This window comes from Nicotiana tabacum, chromosome 6, assembly GCF_000715075.1.
Source record: "Nicotiana tabacum cultivar K326 chromosome 6, ASM71507v2, whole genome shotgun sequence".
Lineage (NCBI taxonomy): Eukaryota > Viridiplantae > Streptophyta > Magnoliopsida > Solanales > Solanaceae > Nicotiana > Nicotiana tabacum.
Window position 1 is genome coordinate 163282104 of NC_134085.1, and position 19051 is coordinate 163301154.

The window sequence follows — 19051 nt, forward strand, 5'->3', positions numbered from 1 at the left end:
GATTAGGTTCTTGGAATCAAATCATAAGAAATGATGCCATCGTGCGTTGCGTTACGTTACGTTACAAAAATACTAGTGGATAGAGAAAAAGTGGGAACCAAAAATCAGAAGAAAAAGAGAGATTGGACAAAGGAAAATTGTATTAAAATGAAAGTTAGCTGTATGCCAGCCCTGTAGGAAGCTATAACGAAAAAGAAGAGAGATGAGACAAGAAAGAGGTCACGTATGCATTTACGTTAGACTCCTATATTTGCTAATGCAAACGACAACCGAATGTCTAACAATATTGAAGTCTGAAGATTATAAGAGTTCACATGAGATATGACCAATGCCTTACTGTATTTGCAAAAAACAAAACAATGCCGACACTGCCGTGCTTCAATTTGAAGCTCCTTCATCTTATTTTAATCATATTTATATTTGAGATTGAGGCATACGTAATTGATTGATTGTTATTGCTACCATTTTTTACCAACTGATTTGCTCAGGAGTACAACGAAACAACCTTTGTGGCTTCCAATGAATCAAGACCCACTAAAATAAGAAGAAAACAAATAGTTTGTTCTAACCGTCCTTGACAAATTTTTAAGAAAAACGAAAAAATTGAGCTTCTGAGAATTCGCTGTAATATTTAATAGATGATTAAGATATAGTGACATCCATTTAAAGGATAAAAACTGTTAGGTGTTTGTCCTAATTATCTTATCATATTGGTTTTTTTTTTGTTTTTTTTAAGGAAGAATAATATATTTATCATAATTGATTTATTCTTTTACGAAAAGGAAATTATAATTCTTTCATATTTGGTCAGTTATTTTTCTTTGAGTAAATTTTTTTGACTTCTATAAATTAAAGATCCTTCCTCTTACTCAGTAGCATCCACAAGGGATTTGAGAGTCTTGTTTAGGGAGAAAATTTCGGGACAAGTGTTACCTGCCACTTGTGTTTGCCTCTTTGTGAGATTGTTCTCTCAATATTTTGTACTCTCTTTCATATAGTGGATTGCTCATTTCTGCCCGTAGACGTAGATCAATTGACCGAACCACGTTAAATATTTATATCTATTTTGGTATATTTTCTTTTTTTGTTTGTCTGATTTATTGTAGATCAGGGTTTGCTTTACTAGCTTTCGATGACACCTGATTATTTCTATCCAAACAAAAACTACTACGACACATGGCAAAGACTTCGACTCCTCCTATGATATATGGTCGGCAAGTAAGAAAATATATTATCCTTTTTCCAACGAGAGAGTTCAACAAGTCACGTTGGTCTGCCATTTTAGTAATAGTAAAACATTATTAAATGAACTTGTATGAAAAAAGATAGTGGAAGTAAATGTTGACATAATATAAGGACTTATAGACTGTAAATTGTACTTCTTGTTTGACGAATGGTATCATGAAAGTAAAGTTTTCTTGAATTCTAAGACTGATGAGTGCGCGCGGAAGTCAAAGGTTGTTGGCACCACCACTAGCAAGTGTCACTTATCATGGTGTAGTTTTGGTTACTTGGTTCACTCTGATGTCTCTATAAATAGAAAAATCTGCATTGATATACATATTGTCCACCTCAAGCAATAACAACCTTTCCTCATCAGTCCACCACGCCACATTTTCAAAATTTAAATTTGATGAGTTAAACTTTCAAAATTTTATTATTAATTATTACATGGAAATTTTTGGATTCAAAATTTAATTTGATACTTATAGTATGTTGGTGTAAAAAATACCGTGTTCAGTTGGATCCCATTGGATAAAATCTCCATCTATTGACTGCTGCGGCCTAGCACGTATGTGGACCTCTATTCTAAGTAACTAGTGTATTATGGTAAATTTAGTAATGTGTCGTATATAAGTTGTATCAAACTTCCTTTAATTCAGTTGAACCTGTTGAATCCGTTCTATATTGCTGAATGCCCCCGCCTAGCACGTCCGTGGACCTCTATTCTAAGTAACTAGTGTATATAAATAGCTAGCTAACTGCTCATTCATATTAAACCCAAGGCTAGCTCCAATTTCACTAAAAGGGGCTCTGCATATTTTAACTGGTTGTGATATTTCTGTCGTAGCCAAAGCCAAAAGCTTGCCGGAAAACCAGAGGATGATGCCACCAACTTTAAAACTGCTACTATGGTGCTGCTTGTGTTTGTGTGGTGTTTTTACGACGACGTATGCTCGTCCTCAGCCTCGAAATCTGATCGTTGATTCAAATTCCACTACTTCCAACGACGAGTTCATCCGCAGAAGCCTCTTGAGCAATGGCCTCGGCCGAACTCCTCAAATGGGGTAAGATTTTGTTTTCGAGAAGTTAAATTTGTTTGTACAGGACATTATTTGAAAGTGGAAAAGTATAAGTAGTGTTGTTGTTATCATGAAAGATAACCATGAAGCAAATGTTAGATTCATAATGGCAGCTCGTGAACTTGTCAAGTTGTCTATACTTGTTTGTTGCAAAAACAAACAAAAACTATTCAGATGGGACAGTGATTTAGCCCCCTTAATTGACTTGGATTTTCCATTCACGTGGACCCCACTCCACTTATTTTTGTGCAAAATCAGAGAAAAGGGTATGTTTCAAGAAGTCAGTTTAGTGACTAAACTATCATAATTCAAGATTTAAATGTCTTTTTTTTTAAAAAATTATGTGAAACAATTAAATTTAGATACAGGCTAGCTTTGGATGGTTAAGTGTTGTTGTTGTTGTGGGTGATAAACAGATGGAGCAGCTGGAATCATTTTGCTTGTAATATTGAGGAGAAAATGATAAGAGAAACAGGTCAGCTAAATTATTGACAAGAGTCAAATGAACAAATTCATGTACCATAGCTCTTTGCTACAATACAGTTGTCACAAATTGGTTTTATATATATATGTGGCAGCTGATGCAATGGTATCTACTGGACTTGCTTCTCTTGGTTATGAATACATCAACATAGGTAACTTTATATTTACCATGTTTGACAAATGAGTTTAACTTCTAAAACATATAGTTACATTTAATTAATTATTTATAACAGGTGAAATTCAAACTTGAAAAATAAATTAAGCAAGTAACTTGCTATGACGGGTAAATTTACAGGGAAGTGTAAAAAATTTACACCATTAGAATATTAGTGTTATCCTTAATGAAACATAGTTTTTCTTGTTACTAATTTTACTTCCATAATTTGACACCTAATCAAATTTTTGTCATATTTTCTTCCTTCAGATGACTGCTGGGCCGAACTCAACAGAGACTCTCAGGTACACTAAAATGCGTCCCTGTTTCTTATTTCTAACTCTATTTATCTATTAATATGTAATACTTAGTACTTACTTTCTAAGGTAATGAGAACACTTACTAATTTGTGTGTTATGCCTTTAATAATGTCATCTTACAATTTCTTTATGCAACAGAATAGGCTCGTAAATGGAACTTTATTTAAGTATTAAGGAGGGAATTTCAACACTTAAGATAGAGTTCAATCATCAATACCTAACAAAATGGCCAAAAGGCAAACAAGGAGGAAATACCATTATCACGATTGCATTTGCGGCTAATGTTTTGGTAAAATAGCACGGGCTAGCCAGTTTTCGGACTGGTCATTCAAAAATAGTCAACGTTTGCAAAGTCATTGAAAAATAACCACTATTTTGCTGCAACACGGAAAGTTCCAGCATAATATACTGGAGATTGGTGCACTTGTGTATGAACTTCCAGCATATTATGCTGAAACTCCAACACGCGGAAAGTTCCAGCATAATATATTGGAGATTGGAGCACCGGTGCTCCAATCTCCAGTATATTATGCTGGACCGGTAAATTATACTAGAACTCCAGTATAATATACTGGAGTATTTTTCCGGATTTTGAACAGTGTTTTCATTCAAAATTATCTTTACATGAAAAATGGCTAAATTTTGATTACTTTTGAAACTGTGGCTATTTTTAAATGACTACTTGTAAATCTAACAATTTTTAAATTTCTCCCAATGTTTTGCCGACAAAGGAAAAAAGCCCAATAGTCAATAATACGCTTTAAATATGAGACTATTTAGAGTACAGAAAACTTCACAAAAAAAAAAAAAAAAGCTGTACGAAACATTGGATGCATCTAACGTCAATTAGTTTAAATATTGAAATGTAGAGACGGATCTAAAATTTTAAATTAATAGGTGTGAAGAATTACTGCACACACTATTTTGTTATAAAACTATTCTATAAAGTCAAGTTGAACGCAATGAGTGAAACTGTATTTGCAGCTTATATTGTATATCTGCTCCTGGATTTATAACACTTAATTTGCATGTAAACTTAGTTGAATTTTTTTTTGGAGGTAATTTCCACGTTGAGTAGAGCATATATAAAATAATTTGAATAAAGTCGTGGAGTAGTTGATACTAAAGCTTTTAACAAAATTTGACAGGGAAATATGGTTCCTAAAGGTTCTACTTTTCCTTCTGGAATTAAAGCACTAGCAGATTATGTTCATGGCAAAGGATTGAAGCTCGGAATTTATTCTGATGCTGGGTAATTTTTATTTGTTTTATTTTTTGATTTTGGTAACTATCAAATTTTATTAGTCACCAAAGCAAAACAATACATCTTAGTCATAATTTTATTAATTCCTTTAAATTTGGGGTATTCTCACTTTTAACCCGCGCCAGAAACTATTTACATTCGACAACTGAAAAGTGTATAATATTTGAATAATTTGTGTATATAATATAACATACAAAATGTATATATATACAAAAAATATACATTTTTCGGCTATTACTTTAAGAGCGGCTATACAGTGTTATTTTCCCTTTAAATTTTATGTATCCCTTCATTAGGTGGTTGTAATATTGTAATGCATACATTAAATAGACGTACAGCTAAATCAGTTTTGAAATTTCCAAGAATTGATAAACGACATTCAAATTACTAGCTGTATTTTTGTAATGCAGGAGTCAGACGTGTAGTAAACAAATGCCAGGTTCATTAGGACATGAAGAACAAGATGCAAAAACTTTTGCTTCCTGGGTATGTTTGCTACACATAATATCAGTTTGCAGATTATATTTGAGTATATAATTTTTGCTTTTGTATTTAATCTCTAATACTTAACTTATCCCATCTTACTTAGGGCGTTGATTACTTGAAGTATGATAACTGTAACAACGAGAATCGAAGTCCAAGAGAAAGGTACTACTTGGCATTCAGACTTCACTGCCCCCTCTCTCAATAAGAATAAAATACCTACCTTTTGTTATTATTTTTCCGGTAGCCGATATATATAGATTATAAACTTATTATAACGATATCTATTTGGGTTAATGCTTCTATTTTGAGAATGTGAATTAACAGTATTTGTTTCCTTAAATGAAACAGGTATCCCATAATGAGCAAAGCTTTACAGAACTCTGGAAGGGCTATATTTTATTCCCTATGCGAATGGTGAGTATATTTCTTGTTTTTTAATGTGATGATGCCATTGGAAGCACATTTAGATTAGATTTAATAAGTATTTTTTTTCCCAATTTAAGGGGAGATGATGATCCTGCCACTTGGGCTTCCTCTGTTGGAAATAGTTGGAGAACTACTGGAGATATTTCTGATAATTGGGACAGGTAAAATAAAAAAAAAAAAAAAAAAAAGAGATAGAGAAGTGCTCTTCAAATTTTTAATTTAAAATTAAGAAACATAGAAACTTCCATTTTCCTAGCTCATTAAGGTTGTTCATATAAACTTCCTTTAAATTCGGCTCCCATTTTAATCAAATTAGTAATTTCATTTCGTATTTAACCTTGGCAGCATGACTTCTCGGGCAGATATGAATGACAAATGGGCATCTTATGCTGGTCCAGGTGGCTGGAACGGTAATTATTAGAATTTCATTTATTTAATTTGATAATAAAATATAGATTAATTTTCCCAACTTTGAATTAATTTGGCATGGTGTTTGTGGTTACAGATCCAGACATGTTGGAAGTTGGAAATGGAGGAATGACAACGGCAGAATATCGTTCCCATTTCAGCATATGGGCATTAGCAAAAGTCTGTGGTGATTATAATTCTGAATTTAACTTTAAAAAAAAAGATCTCTTTGCAAATGGACTTTAATTTGTTATGTACTTTTGTTTGTTATAGGCGCCTTTAATAATAGGTTGTGATTTACGTTCGATGGACCAAACTGCCCATGAAATCCTAAGCAACAAAGAAGTTATTGCAGTTAATCAAGGTAAAAAAAAATTTCTTCTTCTTCTTCTTCTTCTTCTTCTTTCAGTTGCATTCTAACAAGACTAATGCTAGGAGACTAGAACATAACATTTTTCTACTTGTTTAAATTGAGATCAGATAGACTTGGAGTTCAAGGTAAAAAAGTAAAGCAGGATGGAGAATTGGAGGTAAGTAATTCTTTAAATGACCCCAATCCAATTTGTATGTCCACTTAACTCTTCTTTAATACTACTACAACAATAATATACCCAATGTATTCCGATAAGTGGAGCCTGGGAGGGTAGGATATACACAGATCTTACCCCTATTGTTACGATCCGGATTTTCCACCGTCGGGATCGTGATGGCGCCTAACTTTTCAGAATACTAGACAAGCCAACAGATAAAGATTTAATACGCTAACCACTATCCAAATCAGTAAATAACAATAATTAAACCAAAATAGAGTAAAGAAGTGCGAAAATTCATAATAATCCAAGTACTACTACACGACTACCCAAAATTTGGTGTCACAATCCACGAACTTCTAAGAGTCACTACAAATACTGGCTGAAAGAGAATACAACTGTTCTCGAATCTAAAGAAAACAGGAAACTAAGATAACTGGAAGGGGACTCCAGGGTCTGCGAACGCCAGCAAATCTACCTTGGGCCTCTTGTTGGACTGAAGGCAGCAACTCACTCGGGTCAGCACGGTCCGGTACCGAAATCTGCACAGAAAGTGCATAGTGTAGTATCAGTACAACCGACCCCATGCACTGGTAAGTGCCGAGCCTAGCCTCGCGAAGTATTGACGAGGCTAGGACATGACACATATATAAACCTGTGCAGTTAAACAATATACGGGCATAATAACAGATAATAGAAATAAAACACGTAATAACGGGATGGGGAAAACATGTTGAGGGGAGTACGAAATCATGAGAATAAAACAGTAAAGAGAAACAACAAAACAAGTGCACGACATCAACCTTCATGCTTTTACTCTCGTCCTCACCATAACAAAAGAAATGAATAATGATAATGAATATAAAATGGCACGGCATCACCCTTCGTGCTTTACACTCTTCCTCACATGAAAATAAATATGCAATGGCACGACATCTCCCTTCGTGCTTTACACTCTTCCTCACATGATAATAAATATGCAATGGCACGACATCACCCTTTGTGCTTTACACTCTTCCTCACCCCCAAACATCAAAAAAATAATAACCGAGCAATAGAATTATTAATAATAAGCCCCATATCAATATTTAGATTCCCAATGACAACCTCAACTTCAAGTAAATACTCAACTTCAATATTCAATTTCACAACGTCAATCTCAACTTTGGGTCAATACTCAACCAATATCCAATTCCGGTAAAACATGATAAGAATTGCTCAAAACGAAGAATAACCAGTTTAAACATGTATAAATACAAATAAAGAATACATCAGTCATAAGAATTAGACCCACTCGCATGCTATGACCCGACAATCAACGTATAGGTACCCGTCACCTCACCTATATGTCGTACTCAACAACCAAACACATAGCAAATAGACAACAATACCTAATCCCTCAAGCTAAGGTTAGCCACAACACTTACCTCGCTACCACGGTCAAACTCAAAGCTCAATCACCGCCTTTCCTCTAGATTCCACCCCCAATCCACTTGTATCTAGTCATAATTAACTTAATAACATCAATTATTGCTAAAGAGATCAATTCCAATGCATAATTATAAGTTTCCCAATATTTTCCCAAAAAGTCAAAACCCGACCCCGGGCTCGCTTGGTCAAAACTCGAGGTTCGGATCAAAATCCATTCACCCATTCACCCCCGAGCTCAAATATGTAATTACTTTCGAAATCCGATCCCAAATCGAGGTCTAAGTTTCAATTATACAAAAATCTCTAATTCTACGCAAACCCCCAATTTCCACCATGAAACCCTAGATTTTAGGTTGAAAACTGATGAAATGCAATGGGTAATTGGAAGAAAGTAGTTTATAATCATTTACCAACACCTTGGGGAAGAATCTGTCTCTTGAAAATCGCCTCTAAACCTTCTAGTATTTGAAAATATGAAAGAATGGCCTAATTCCGTTTTTGGTTATGTTTTTAAAACACTGGATAGGTCTTCTTCGTGTTCGCGAGAAGCCTGTCGTGTTCGCGAAGCTTTGGCCCTATTGGCCTTCACGTTCGTGAGTAACTCATCACGTTCGCGAAGGCACATCCCCTCATCCTCTGCGTTCGTGATCCAAGTGTCGCGTTCGCGATGCGTTAACTTCTCCTCCCTCATGTCCAATGCTTCGCGTCCGTGGTAGACAGGTCGCGTTCGCGAAGGGTAAAGCCCTCGCTGCTTCGCGTTCGCGACTAGTCCTTCGCGTTCGCGAAGAAGAATTTCCCCCTCCCCCCTCTTTACGTTTCGCATTCACGATACTACCTACGCGAACACGAAGAATGGCATATCAGAACAACTGCTGTAGCAAAAATACCAAATTTTCTAAGTGTAAAACATCCCGTAGCCTGTCCGAAACTCCCTAGAGCCCAAGGTGCTCCAAACCAACCATGCACACAAGTTTTAAAATATCATACGAACTTGCTCGCGCGATCAAATCGCCAAAACAACACCTAGAATTACGAATTTAGCATTAAATTGCATGAAATTTTCAAGGATGATTCAAAACTTATATTTTCTCAATTCTCAACCAAATGCCTGAATCACGTCAAATCAGTTCCGTTTTTCACCACATTTTACAGATAAGGTATAAATATCATAACGGACATGTACCGATCTACAGAACCACCATACGGACCTGGTATCAACAAGATCAATTATTGACCAAATTCTTAAAACCTTTATAATTTCATTTTAACAATTTTCATCAAAAATTCATTTCTCGTGCTAGGGACCTCGAAATTCGATTCCGGGCGTACACCCAGATCTCATATTTTACTACGGACCCATCGGGACCGTCAGAACACGGGTCCGGGTCCGTTTACCCAAAACGTTGACCGAAGTCAACAAAATCAACTTTTTAAGCCAAAAATTATTATTTCTTCAGTTTTTCACATAAAAGCTTCCAGGATACACGCCCGGACTGTGCACACAAATCGAGGGGGAATAGAATGAGGCTTTGAAGGCCTCGGAACATCGAATTGAATTCTAAAACACAAGATGGCCTTTCGAGTCATCACACCTACCTTGTGTAAGGTAGAAATGTTGTTTCCGATAAATCATCGGCTCAAGAAAAATATTTTCAAAATAGGTTTGAAGAAAAATTGTTTACAACAAAAATAGTAAATATGATAGCCCGGTGCACAAAGCATCTCACGCTCACGCAAGGTTTGGGAAGGGCCGCACCCCTGAGTGGTGTGATGTAGACAACCTTCTAGCCTAATGTAAGTATTAATGACTGTTTCCGCAGCTCAAACCCGTAACCTATATAGACCACACGAAAAAACTTTGCTGTTGCTCCAAGCTCCCCTTCTTTTTTAACTCTTCTTTATTACACAAAACTTGCAAATACACTATAACAGGTTTGGGCAGGACCTTTAAGTGGCAAAAGGGTAGCAGTGGTGCTATGGAATAGAAGTTCATCGAAAGCTGATATCACTGCTTATTGGTCTGATATAGGCCTTGATTCTTCCACTGTTGTTGATGCACGAGACTTGTGGGCTGTAAGTCTTTCATTTATTCTTTTTTTCTAATTTAAATTGCTCACATATGATTAGTTTAACATGATCAATATTGAGATTTTATAATATGTGACGTTACTAAGAAGTTGAAAGATTAATTCCAGTCCAATTATGTCTTTATTACTTGTTAAAATTTTTAGAACTATCTACAGTGCATAGAAATAAATCTTTACGCAGAGGTGGATTTTATGTTTTAGTTAATGAATATAAGGTATTATTGTAGTAATTACTCTTTTGTAGTGATGGTACGGTCCAGTTGAATAAGGAAATACTTTAGTATGACTAGGTATAATTTAAATAATAGAAAATAATCCTTCAAAGATCTCATGTATCTTTTTTACCTATCTCATGTAATGTCCCATGAAAAGAGTCATATATCTATAATTCTTGTTTTATTTCCAAAGCAAAGGAGAAGTGTGATTTTGAAATGTATAACTTTATTTGGAAGACTACTTAGAGAAAGTGATAAACAAGAGATAGTAAAAAGATAAGCATCATTGTATTTGTATATTTACATGCAAGTTTAACGTGAATAACATATATCAATTGAATTGGTTTGCAGCATTCAACAAAAGGATCAGTTAAAGGACAAATATCAGCTAGCATTGATTCCCATGATTGCAGGATGTATGTTCTCACTCCTACAAAATAAGTTCAACCAAATTATGTTTGGATAAATTATGTGGAAAATACCACATTGCTGAAGGAGGCATATATACCTCATTTAATTAGAATAAGAAAAATAAGTTATGTAGTTTTTATTTGTCAGCTAGCACGAAAGACTGTCATTTTACTATATGGAGATGTATTGAACTTAGTGCATGATGTTTTCTTTCTCTCTATTTACTTTATGTTTATCATTTTATTATTTCAATTTCGGTTACTTTAGATGCTACTGCTTCATTTCCGTTTCCTTAATAGATTTTATTTTTAGCATTTACACTTATCAGAAAAGGAAATAAACCGGACATGGAATACATGATCACACAGAGTTCTACACTACATTCACCAACCATAGGATGAAAACTTAACATATAATTTTTTTCCCCCAAATATAAGAGGGCTACATTAATTTATAAATCCGATCAATTTACAGAGGGAGTCAAAGGCTATATTACATAACCATATTGGAGTTTTTTCCAGGAGACCTGTTTAAATAGAGTTTAAGCAACATTAGCTAGAGATACTAGAGTTCAACTAATAAAATAAAATATATTCCGTCTTTTTCAATTTGACTTACTTTTTTTTGTCTATTTGAAAAATAGTGTGTCTGTCTTTATCAAATAAGTTTGATATTCTAGGAATGGCAGAGATGTTTAAGACTTTAAGATTTAAATGATATTTTTTAGGATGTTGTCACACCTTTAGACTTTAATTTAAAAACACAGGATTCAAAAGTATTTTTTTACATTTATTAGCCTTCATACTCAGTTAAGGCACACAAAGTGAAATAGATGGAGTAACATTTTGAAATGAGCATTACAATGCGCACTTTTCTTTTTGACTTTGTGTGACGCCTGCTGCGACGGAGGACGAGTTAAGCAGGACTAACATGCTGCTAGGCTAGTAAGTTTCTGAAGAAGAGATGGACATGTTGACTTAGGCAAATCCTACATCAAAATATGAGAGAAAAGTGAAGAGTTTTATAAGGCACAACACACGTTCACATAGTACACACACTTTTGGGCTCGATGATCGCGTAGCCCAAAAGACAAATCCGTCAGACCTATTAGGCCAAAGCAGATAAACATGCCATGAACTTGGGTCATGACAAATATGATATTAGAGCCTGACTCTCTCTCACGACGGTGGAGGAGCAACCCTCAGTGATGACGCACCCACGATGGAGGGTGAGTCGAGCAAGACTAATAGGCTTTTAGGTTGTTATGCTTCTGAAGAAAGGTGAATCCACATTAGAATGAGAGAAGAAACACAATACAAGTTCACATGATACACACGTTTTTTGGACTCGATGATGTCGTAGCCCGAGACCAATATGTGAGGTCAATTGGGCCAAAATGGACAATACATGCCATAGACTTGGGTCGTGATACTTAGTAGAAACAACGTTTGCTTAACTAGTTGGATTATTGTAAATCTAATATTAATAAAAATAAAACAGAAACTCAACCAAACAAATGGAACTTAAAATTCTTGACTCAATGGAAACAACAGATGCTTCACTATTTGGAATGGTACAAAATACAAATCTTATTGAAAAACTCAAAACGAAAAATATTTAACTTAATTAAACTTCTTTGTGGAAACAACGGATGCTTCACTATTTGGAATAGAACAAATTAATGTAATTAAGTAATTTTATTATAACACAAATCAGATCCCTGAGTTGGTTGGTGCTATCTGTTTAGTTAGAATGAAGGATTACAATTTTAACTACGGAAAAGGGTCATACATGTTAGTGAACTATGCGAATTAGGATAGATATGCCCGTCATTAATAGTTTGGCTCATATATGCCCAATCCATCCAATACTTGCTCATTCATGCCCTTAGTTTAATGGAATCACTATTTTATCTTTTTTAAATAATTAATAACCGGACCCAACCAAAATTATTATTTTGTAATTGAAAATCTGAAAATCATACTCAAAGAATTTTTTTCTAGTTTAACTCCTCAAATATTAATAATGTCAAAGAAGAAGTAACAGTTTGATATAAAATGAGACAGAGGATATTAATTTTTTTTTCCGTGTTGCTGCTTGTTTGACAACTAATATTGACAATTCATGACAACAAAAATATTGTTGTAACGACTCGACTGGTCGTTTTACTTTTTAGAACCTTGTTCCCCTAGATAAGATTTTCCGTACTTGCTTTTACTGATTTATAACTTGTGGGAATGGTTGGTTCAGGATTTGGAAGAGTTTGGGTTGAAATCGGAACACTTGGTTCCTTAAAGTTGACTTAAAAGGCCAAGTTTGACTTCGGTCAACGTTTTGAGTAAACAACCTCAGAATCCGGATTTGAAGGTTCCAACAGGTTCATATGATGATTTCGGACTTGACCGTATGTTCGGATCAGGTTTTGGATGATCCGGGAGCGTTTTGGCGCCTAATAGTGAAAGCTGATTCCTTAAGAATATTGAAGTTCTTAAATATTTGTTTTGGAGCAGTTTTTGTGTTATCGAGGTTCGAACGGAGTTTCGAGACCGAAAATAGTTCCGTATTGTCATTTAAGACTTGCATGCAAAATTTGGTGTCAATCCGAGTAGTATAAGTGTGTTTTGTCGCATTGGATGTAAATTGAAGGACTTGAAGTTCATAAGTTTGATTCAATTGGTTTTAGGGGGTGATTCTTAGATTTAGCGTTGTTTCGGATGTTCCGAGGGTTTGAGCAAGTCCGTTTTATGATTTCAAACTTGTAGGTATGTTCGGGCGGGGCCCCGAGCGTCAATCGGGCGAGGCTCGAGTGAAGTTGGAAAGTTTTGGAAGGAGCTGAAGCTGCTGGTATCTGTCATAACCGCACCTACGGTTGGTCAGCCGCAGGTGCGAGACCGCAGAAGCGGTCGAGCCTTCGCAGGTGCGGCCAGGGGGAGGAGCCCAGGAACTGCAGATGCGGATCCTCTTCCGCAGGAGCGGCCCCTAGATCGCAGAAGCGGTCCCAGTTAGCCCAGCCCAACTCCGCAGATGCGGACATTCCCTCGCAGAAGCGAGACCGCAGATGCGGTCCCCTAACCGCAGGTGCAGAAATCGCTGAAGGCAGTGCCTTCATTTAATACAAAAATGTGTCATTTTTGACACATTTCCTTCATTGTTTGGGCGATTTGGGAACTTCCAAAGCGAAATTTCAACCTAGCATTTGTAAGATAAGTTACTTCTACTTAATGTGAGTTCAATACTTGGGTTATGGGTAGATTAACACACAAAAATTAGTAAAAATCATGAGATTAGATTAAAACCTAGGGTTTTGATAAAAACAAGATTTTACCACAAAATTTGTTATGGAATGAAGTAGAATCATATATTCTTGATCCTTAGGTTATGGGCACGTGGGCCCGAGGTTGAATTTTAGAAAACTTGTATTTAGGGTTGAGAAATTTCTTTAATGGTTAGAATATGAACTCTTGAGTTTGTATTGACTAGTTCTTACTCTATTTAATTTGTTTTGGATTGTTAGGCTCCAAATTGAGGGTATGAGCGCATTCTTGATATTTGATAGTAAGATTTGGAGTGAGAAGAGTCTCATTTCTAACCTCGTAAGAGGGAAATAAACCCATAGGTGAATCTAATAAATGTATGTGATTGTCTGTGGGGGCTACGTACACATGTGGTGACGAGAGTCCGTGCGTAGCTACTATTATGCTAATTGTCCGGGTAGTTTAGGACTCGTATCATGCTATACTTGCAAATGCTTATGTTCTTACTTGCTAATGAGATCACTTAGGACATGTTAGGGATTCAAAATAAAATTAATGAATGTAACGTACTTAATTGAGAACTTGTATAAATTTACTTGACTATAAATGCGTCTTTATATGTCTTCTTGATAATAATTTCTATTTGTGGATCGGGCCGATCGCCTCGGTAGAAATATATGCATCTATGGTTCGCGCCATTCGACCATCTGGCAGTGCACAATTATTATTATGTTGGACCGGGCCGTACGACCTCAGCATAACGTGCGCATGATATTTATGTGGAAATAAATCCATGATTTACTTTGTTTAAATGCTTTAAAGTGCAAATTATTATATGACATGACTGAAATTGACATGTTGTTTCCTCCAAATTCTGAGATTATTATTATATTCATGCTAATCATGCTAGGTGTAAGCCTTATACATTATTATTGATATTGACCTTAGTAAGTGTCAAGTTGACCCCTCGTTACTACTTCTTTGAGGTTAGACTGGATACTTGCTAGGTAGATGTTGTCTATGTACTCATACTACGCTTCTGTACTTAACTGTATAGGATCTGAGGCAAGTGCATCTAGTTACCCCTCTGGTGCGCGTTGTTGATTCCTGATCGAGATCCCACGGTGAGCTGCCCCTTCTGAGTCGTTCTGCAGCATACCAGAGATTCTCTTCTTTTTCGTTGATTATATACTGTCTACTCTGTTTCAGGCAGTATGATAGTGGTATTTTGTATATTCTACTAGTTGCCCTAGTACATGTGACACTAGTTCCTGGCACACACTGTAGACTATCATTTTTGGGTTACATTTTTATTGTTATGAAATTGTTGATTTTCGATCTGTTAAAATATAAGTTAAGTAAATGTTGGAAATGCTTAAATAAAATTATTGAGAACTCGCTAGTTAATTAGGTTTGGCTTGCCTAACAACGATGTTGGGTGCCATCACGACCTATAATAGAATTTGGGTCTTGATAACATGGTATCAGAACACTAGGTTCACGTAGGTCTCACAAGTCATGGGTTAACCTAATAGAGTTTTGCGGATCTGTACGGAGACGTCTGTACTTATCTTCAGGAGGTTATAGGGTATTAGGAAGCTATTTGTTATTCATCTTCTATCGTGCAGTTGAAGGTATACTAAATTTCCTTCTTATATTCACTCACAGATGGTGAGGACGCGCACGACAAATGTTCCAGACCCGGGAGGAGATGCTTCCCCCGTTGCTATAGGTCGAGGAAGAGGCCGGGGGAGGGCACCGGCCCGAGGTAGGGGACGAGGGCATCCCAGAGCTGTCATAATTGCACCACCGGCGGATCCTGTAGGGGATCCTATCATTGAGGAGCAGTGAGAGGTGCCCACAGCTGAGCCTACCCCGGAGGACTTTATGAAGGCACCTGGTTTCCAGGAGGTCATGAGCCATATACTGTGGTTCATGGATACCATGACTCAGGCTGGTTTATTTCCAGCAGATCCAGCTACATCTCAGGCGGGAAGGGGGGGCACATACCCCTACTGCTCAGGCTCCTGGTCATGCAGCTGCAGTGTATCAGACTCCGGGTGCATTACCCGCGGATGGGGCTCAACCAGTTGCTGCAGTGGTAGCCAAGCCCAGACCAGCTGCGGATGGAGATCCGTAGAAGTTATTGGACAGATGGACTAGGCTACACCCTCCTATCTTCTGGGGCGAGCGTCATGAGGATGCCCAGGATTTCATTGATAGGTGCAGGGACAGACTGCACAACATGAGGATATTGGAGTCTCATAGGGTTGACTTCACTACTTTCTAGTTGGAGGGCATGGCCTGTAGATGGTGACAGTTTTATGTTCTCGGCAGGCCAGCGGGTTCACCTCCCGTCACTTGGGGTCAGTTCACACAGCTATTCCTGGACAGGTATATTCCACCCTCTGAGAGGGAAGAGCTGCGGTATTAGTTTGAGCAGCTTGAGCAAGGTCAGATGTCGGTGATCGACTATGAGGCGAGGTTTTCTGAGTTATTCCGCCATGCACTGATGATACTTCCTACTGACGTAGAGAGGGTGCGGAGATTCGTTGCAGGGTTACATTATTGAATTTGGGACAACATTTCCCGAGAGGTGGAGATGGGGACTTCTTATCAACTAGTAGTAGAGATTACCCGGAGGATTGAGGGCTACCATCTGAGAGGTAGAGAGCAGATGCAGCAGAACAAGAGGGCTCGATTCTCTGGAGAGTTCATAGGTGCCCCAGCTAGGGGCAGAGGTCAGTTTGGGATATTCAGCACCACCACCTCCTTGAGGTGCTCCAGTACGCCCTTAATTCAGCGCCATACCAGAGAGTTCTTACCGCCCGCCAGCTATTCAGGGTTCCTCTAGTGGGTGTTCAGGTCCCCAGGTTTCTTCTGGTTCGTATTTCAGTGCTATGCCGGAGAGTTCATACCGTTCACCGGCTATTCAGGATTCTTCCAGTGGATCTACAGGCCATCAAGGTCAGACATCAGGGCAGTAGGTCACTGCAACGCGGGGTTGTTTTGAGTGTGGAGACCTCGGTCACATGAGGAGATATTGCCCCAGTCTTCGGGGCAAGCAGTATAGCAGAGTCAGTAGCCGATGATTACAACACCGGTTGCCCAGCTGCCTGAGGCGGAGGACAGACTGGTAGGGGCCGTCCTAGAGGTTGAGGCCAGATAGGGAGAGATCAGTCAGGTACTGCTCAGCCAGGTACTGCTCAGTCAGGTGGGGGCCAGCCAACCGACGCTTCATCCAAATTCTATGCTTTTCCAGCCAGACTAGATGCATTGGCCTCATATGCTGTTATCACAGGTATTATTTCCGTCTGCGGTAGGGATGCCTCAGTGCTATTTGATCTAGGGTCTACCTATTCATATGTGTCATCTTTGTTTGCTCATTTCCTGGATATTCCTCGTGAGTCCTTGGGTACTCCCGTTCATGTGTCCACTCCTGTGGGCGATTCTATTGTTGTGGATCGGATTTACCGGTCCTTTGTGGTCACATTCTGTGGTTTCGATACTAGAGCAGATCTCTTGTTTCTTGATATGACCGACTTTGAGGTCGTCCTGGGCATGGATTGGTTATACCCATACCACGTCGTCTTGGATTGCCATGCCAAGACTTTTATTTTAGTGATGCCAGAGTTGCCAAGGTTGGAGTGGAAGGGTTCCTCAGTTAGTGCCTCTAGTTGGGTGATCTCTTTTCGGAAGGCTCGACATATGGTCGAAAAGGGTTGTTTGGCTTATCTAGCCTATGTTCGGGACACCACTGCAGAGTCTCTGACGATTGATTCAGTACCAGTAGTCCGGGAGTTTGCCAATGTGTTTCTTTCTGACCTTCCTAGCATGCCATCGGATCATGATATTGATTTGGATCCAGGTACCCAGCCTATATCTATTCCACCGTACCATATGACCCCAAAAGAGTTGAAGGATCTGAAGGAGAAACTTGAGGAGTTGTTAGTAAAGGGGTTTGTTAGACCAAGTGTGTCACCTTGGGGTGCACCAGTTTTGTTTGTAAAGAAGAAGGACAGGACCATGTAGATGTGCATTGATTACCGCCAGTTGAACAAGGCTACTATTAAGAACAAGTACCTGTTGCCACACATTGATGATTTGTTCGACCAGTTTCAGGGTGCTAGGGTGTTCTCTAAGATCGACTTGAGATCAGGGTACCATCAGTTGAAGATTCGGGACTCTGATGTTCCGAAGACTGCTTTTCGTACTAGATATGGTCGTTATGAGTTTCTGTTGATGTCCTTTGGCTTAACTAATGCCCTATCGGCATTTATGAACTTGATGAACAAGGTGTTCAGACCATATATTGATTCCTTTGTTATCGTCTTCATTGACAACATCTTGAAATACTCACGTAGCTTGGGAGAGCACGAGCACCATTTGAGAGTAATGCTTCAGACCTTGCGAGAGTAGAAGTTTTATGCTAAGTTCTCCAAGTGTGAGTTTTGGCTAGAGTCAGTGGCATTCTTGGGGCATATTGTGTTAGGAGAGGGTATTAAGGTGGATCTCAAGAAGATTGAGGCAGTTCAGAGTTGGTCACGTCCTACTTCTGTGACCGAGATCAGGAGTTTCCTAGGATTGATAGGTTATTATCGTCGATTCGTGCAGGGCTTTTCATCTATTGAATCACCTCTGACTAGATTGACCCAGAAGGGTGCTCCTTTCCATTGGTCCGATGATTGTGAGACGAGCTTTCAGAAGCTCAAGACAGCTTTGACTACGGCATCGGTTCTTTTGTTGCCTTCCGGTTCGGGGATGTATACGGTATATTGCGACACTTTACATGTTGGCTTGGGATATATGTTGATGCAGGATGGGCGAGTTATTGCATACGCTTCACGTCAGTTGTAGATTCATGATAAGAATTACCATGTGCATGACTTGGAGTTAGCAGTAATTGTTCATGCTCTTAATATATGAAGGCATTATCTATATTGGGGTGTCATGTGAGGTTTACACCGATCATCGCAACTTGCAACATTTGTTCAAGCAGAGGGACCTCAATTTGAGACATCGTAGATGGATGGAGTTACTAAAGGATTATGATATCACCATTCTTTATCATCTGGACAAGGAAATGTGGTAGCGGATGCCTTGAGTAGGAAAGCAGAGAGTATGGGTAGCTTGGCATTCATTTCACCGGAGGAAAGGCCACTAGTTTGGACATTCAGTCCTTGGCTAACAAACTTGTGAGGTTGGACATCTCGGAGCCCAGCCGAGTCCTTGCGTGTGTTGTTGCTCAGTCTTCACCTTTGGGGAAAATCAAGGCTCGG

The 19051-nt window shown here is 38.2% G+C and overlaps 1 protein-coding gene across 1 annotated transcript; it reads left to right on the forward strand.

Moving 5' to 3' along the window:
* The first annotated feature begins 1882 nt into the window (after window positions 1-1882).
* Window positions 1883-10710, forward strand: LOC107793428 (alpha-galactosidase). Its single transcript, XM_016615778.2, has 15 exons — window positions 1883-2288; window positions 2720-2778; window positions 2882-2938; window positions 3211-3245; window positions 4409-4512; window positions 4935-5010; window positions 5114-5172; window positions 5359-5424; window positions 5514-5597; window positions 5782-5846; window positions 5942-6024; window positions 6118-6208; window positions 6325-6374; window positions 9738-9878; window positions 10459-10710. The coding sequence occupies exons 1-15, from the start codon at window positions 2104-2106 to the stop codon at window positions 10546-10548; spliced, it is 1245 nt and encodes a 414-aa protein (XP_016471264.1). The 5' UTR covers window positions 1883-2103; the 3' UTR covers window positions 10549-10710.
* Window positions 10711-19051: the final 8341 nt, after the last annotated feature.

What these genes read in the sequence shown, in the direction of transcription:
- LOC107793428 (XM_016615778.2), top strand. Translation starts at nt 2,104, where the DNA reads ATGATGCCACCAACTTTAAAACTGCTACTATGGTGCTGCTTGTGTTTG. An exon ending in CAAAAACTTTTGCTTCCTGG is followed by an intron (nt 5,011 to 5,113) that starts GTATGTTTGCTA and finishes CATCTTACTTAG; the next exon opens with GGCGTTGATTACTTGAAGTA. An exon ending in TGGTCCAGGTGGCTGGAACG is followed by an intron (nt 5,847 to 5,941) that starts GTAATTATTAGA and finishes TTGTGGTTACAG; the next exon opens with ATCCAGACATGTTGGAAGTT.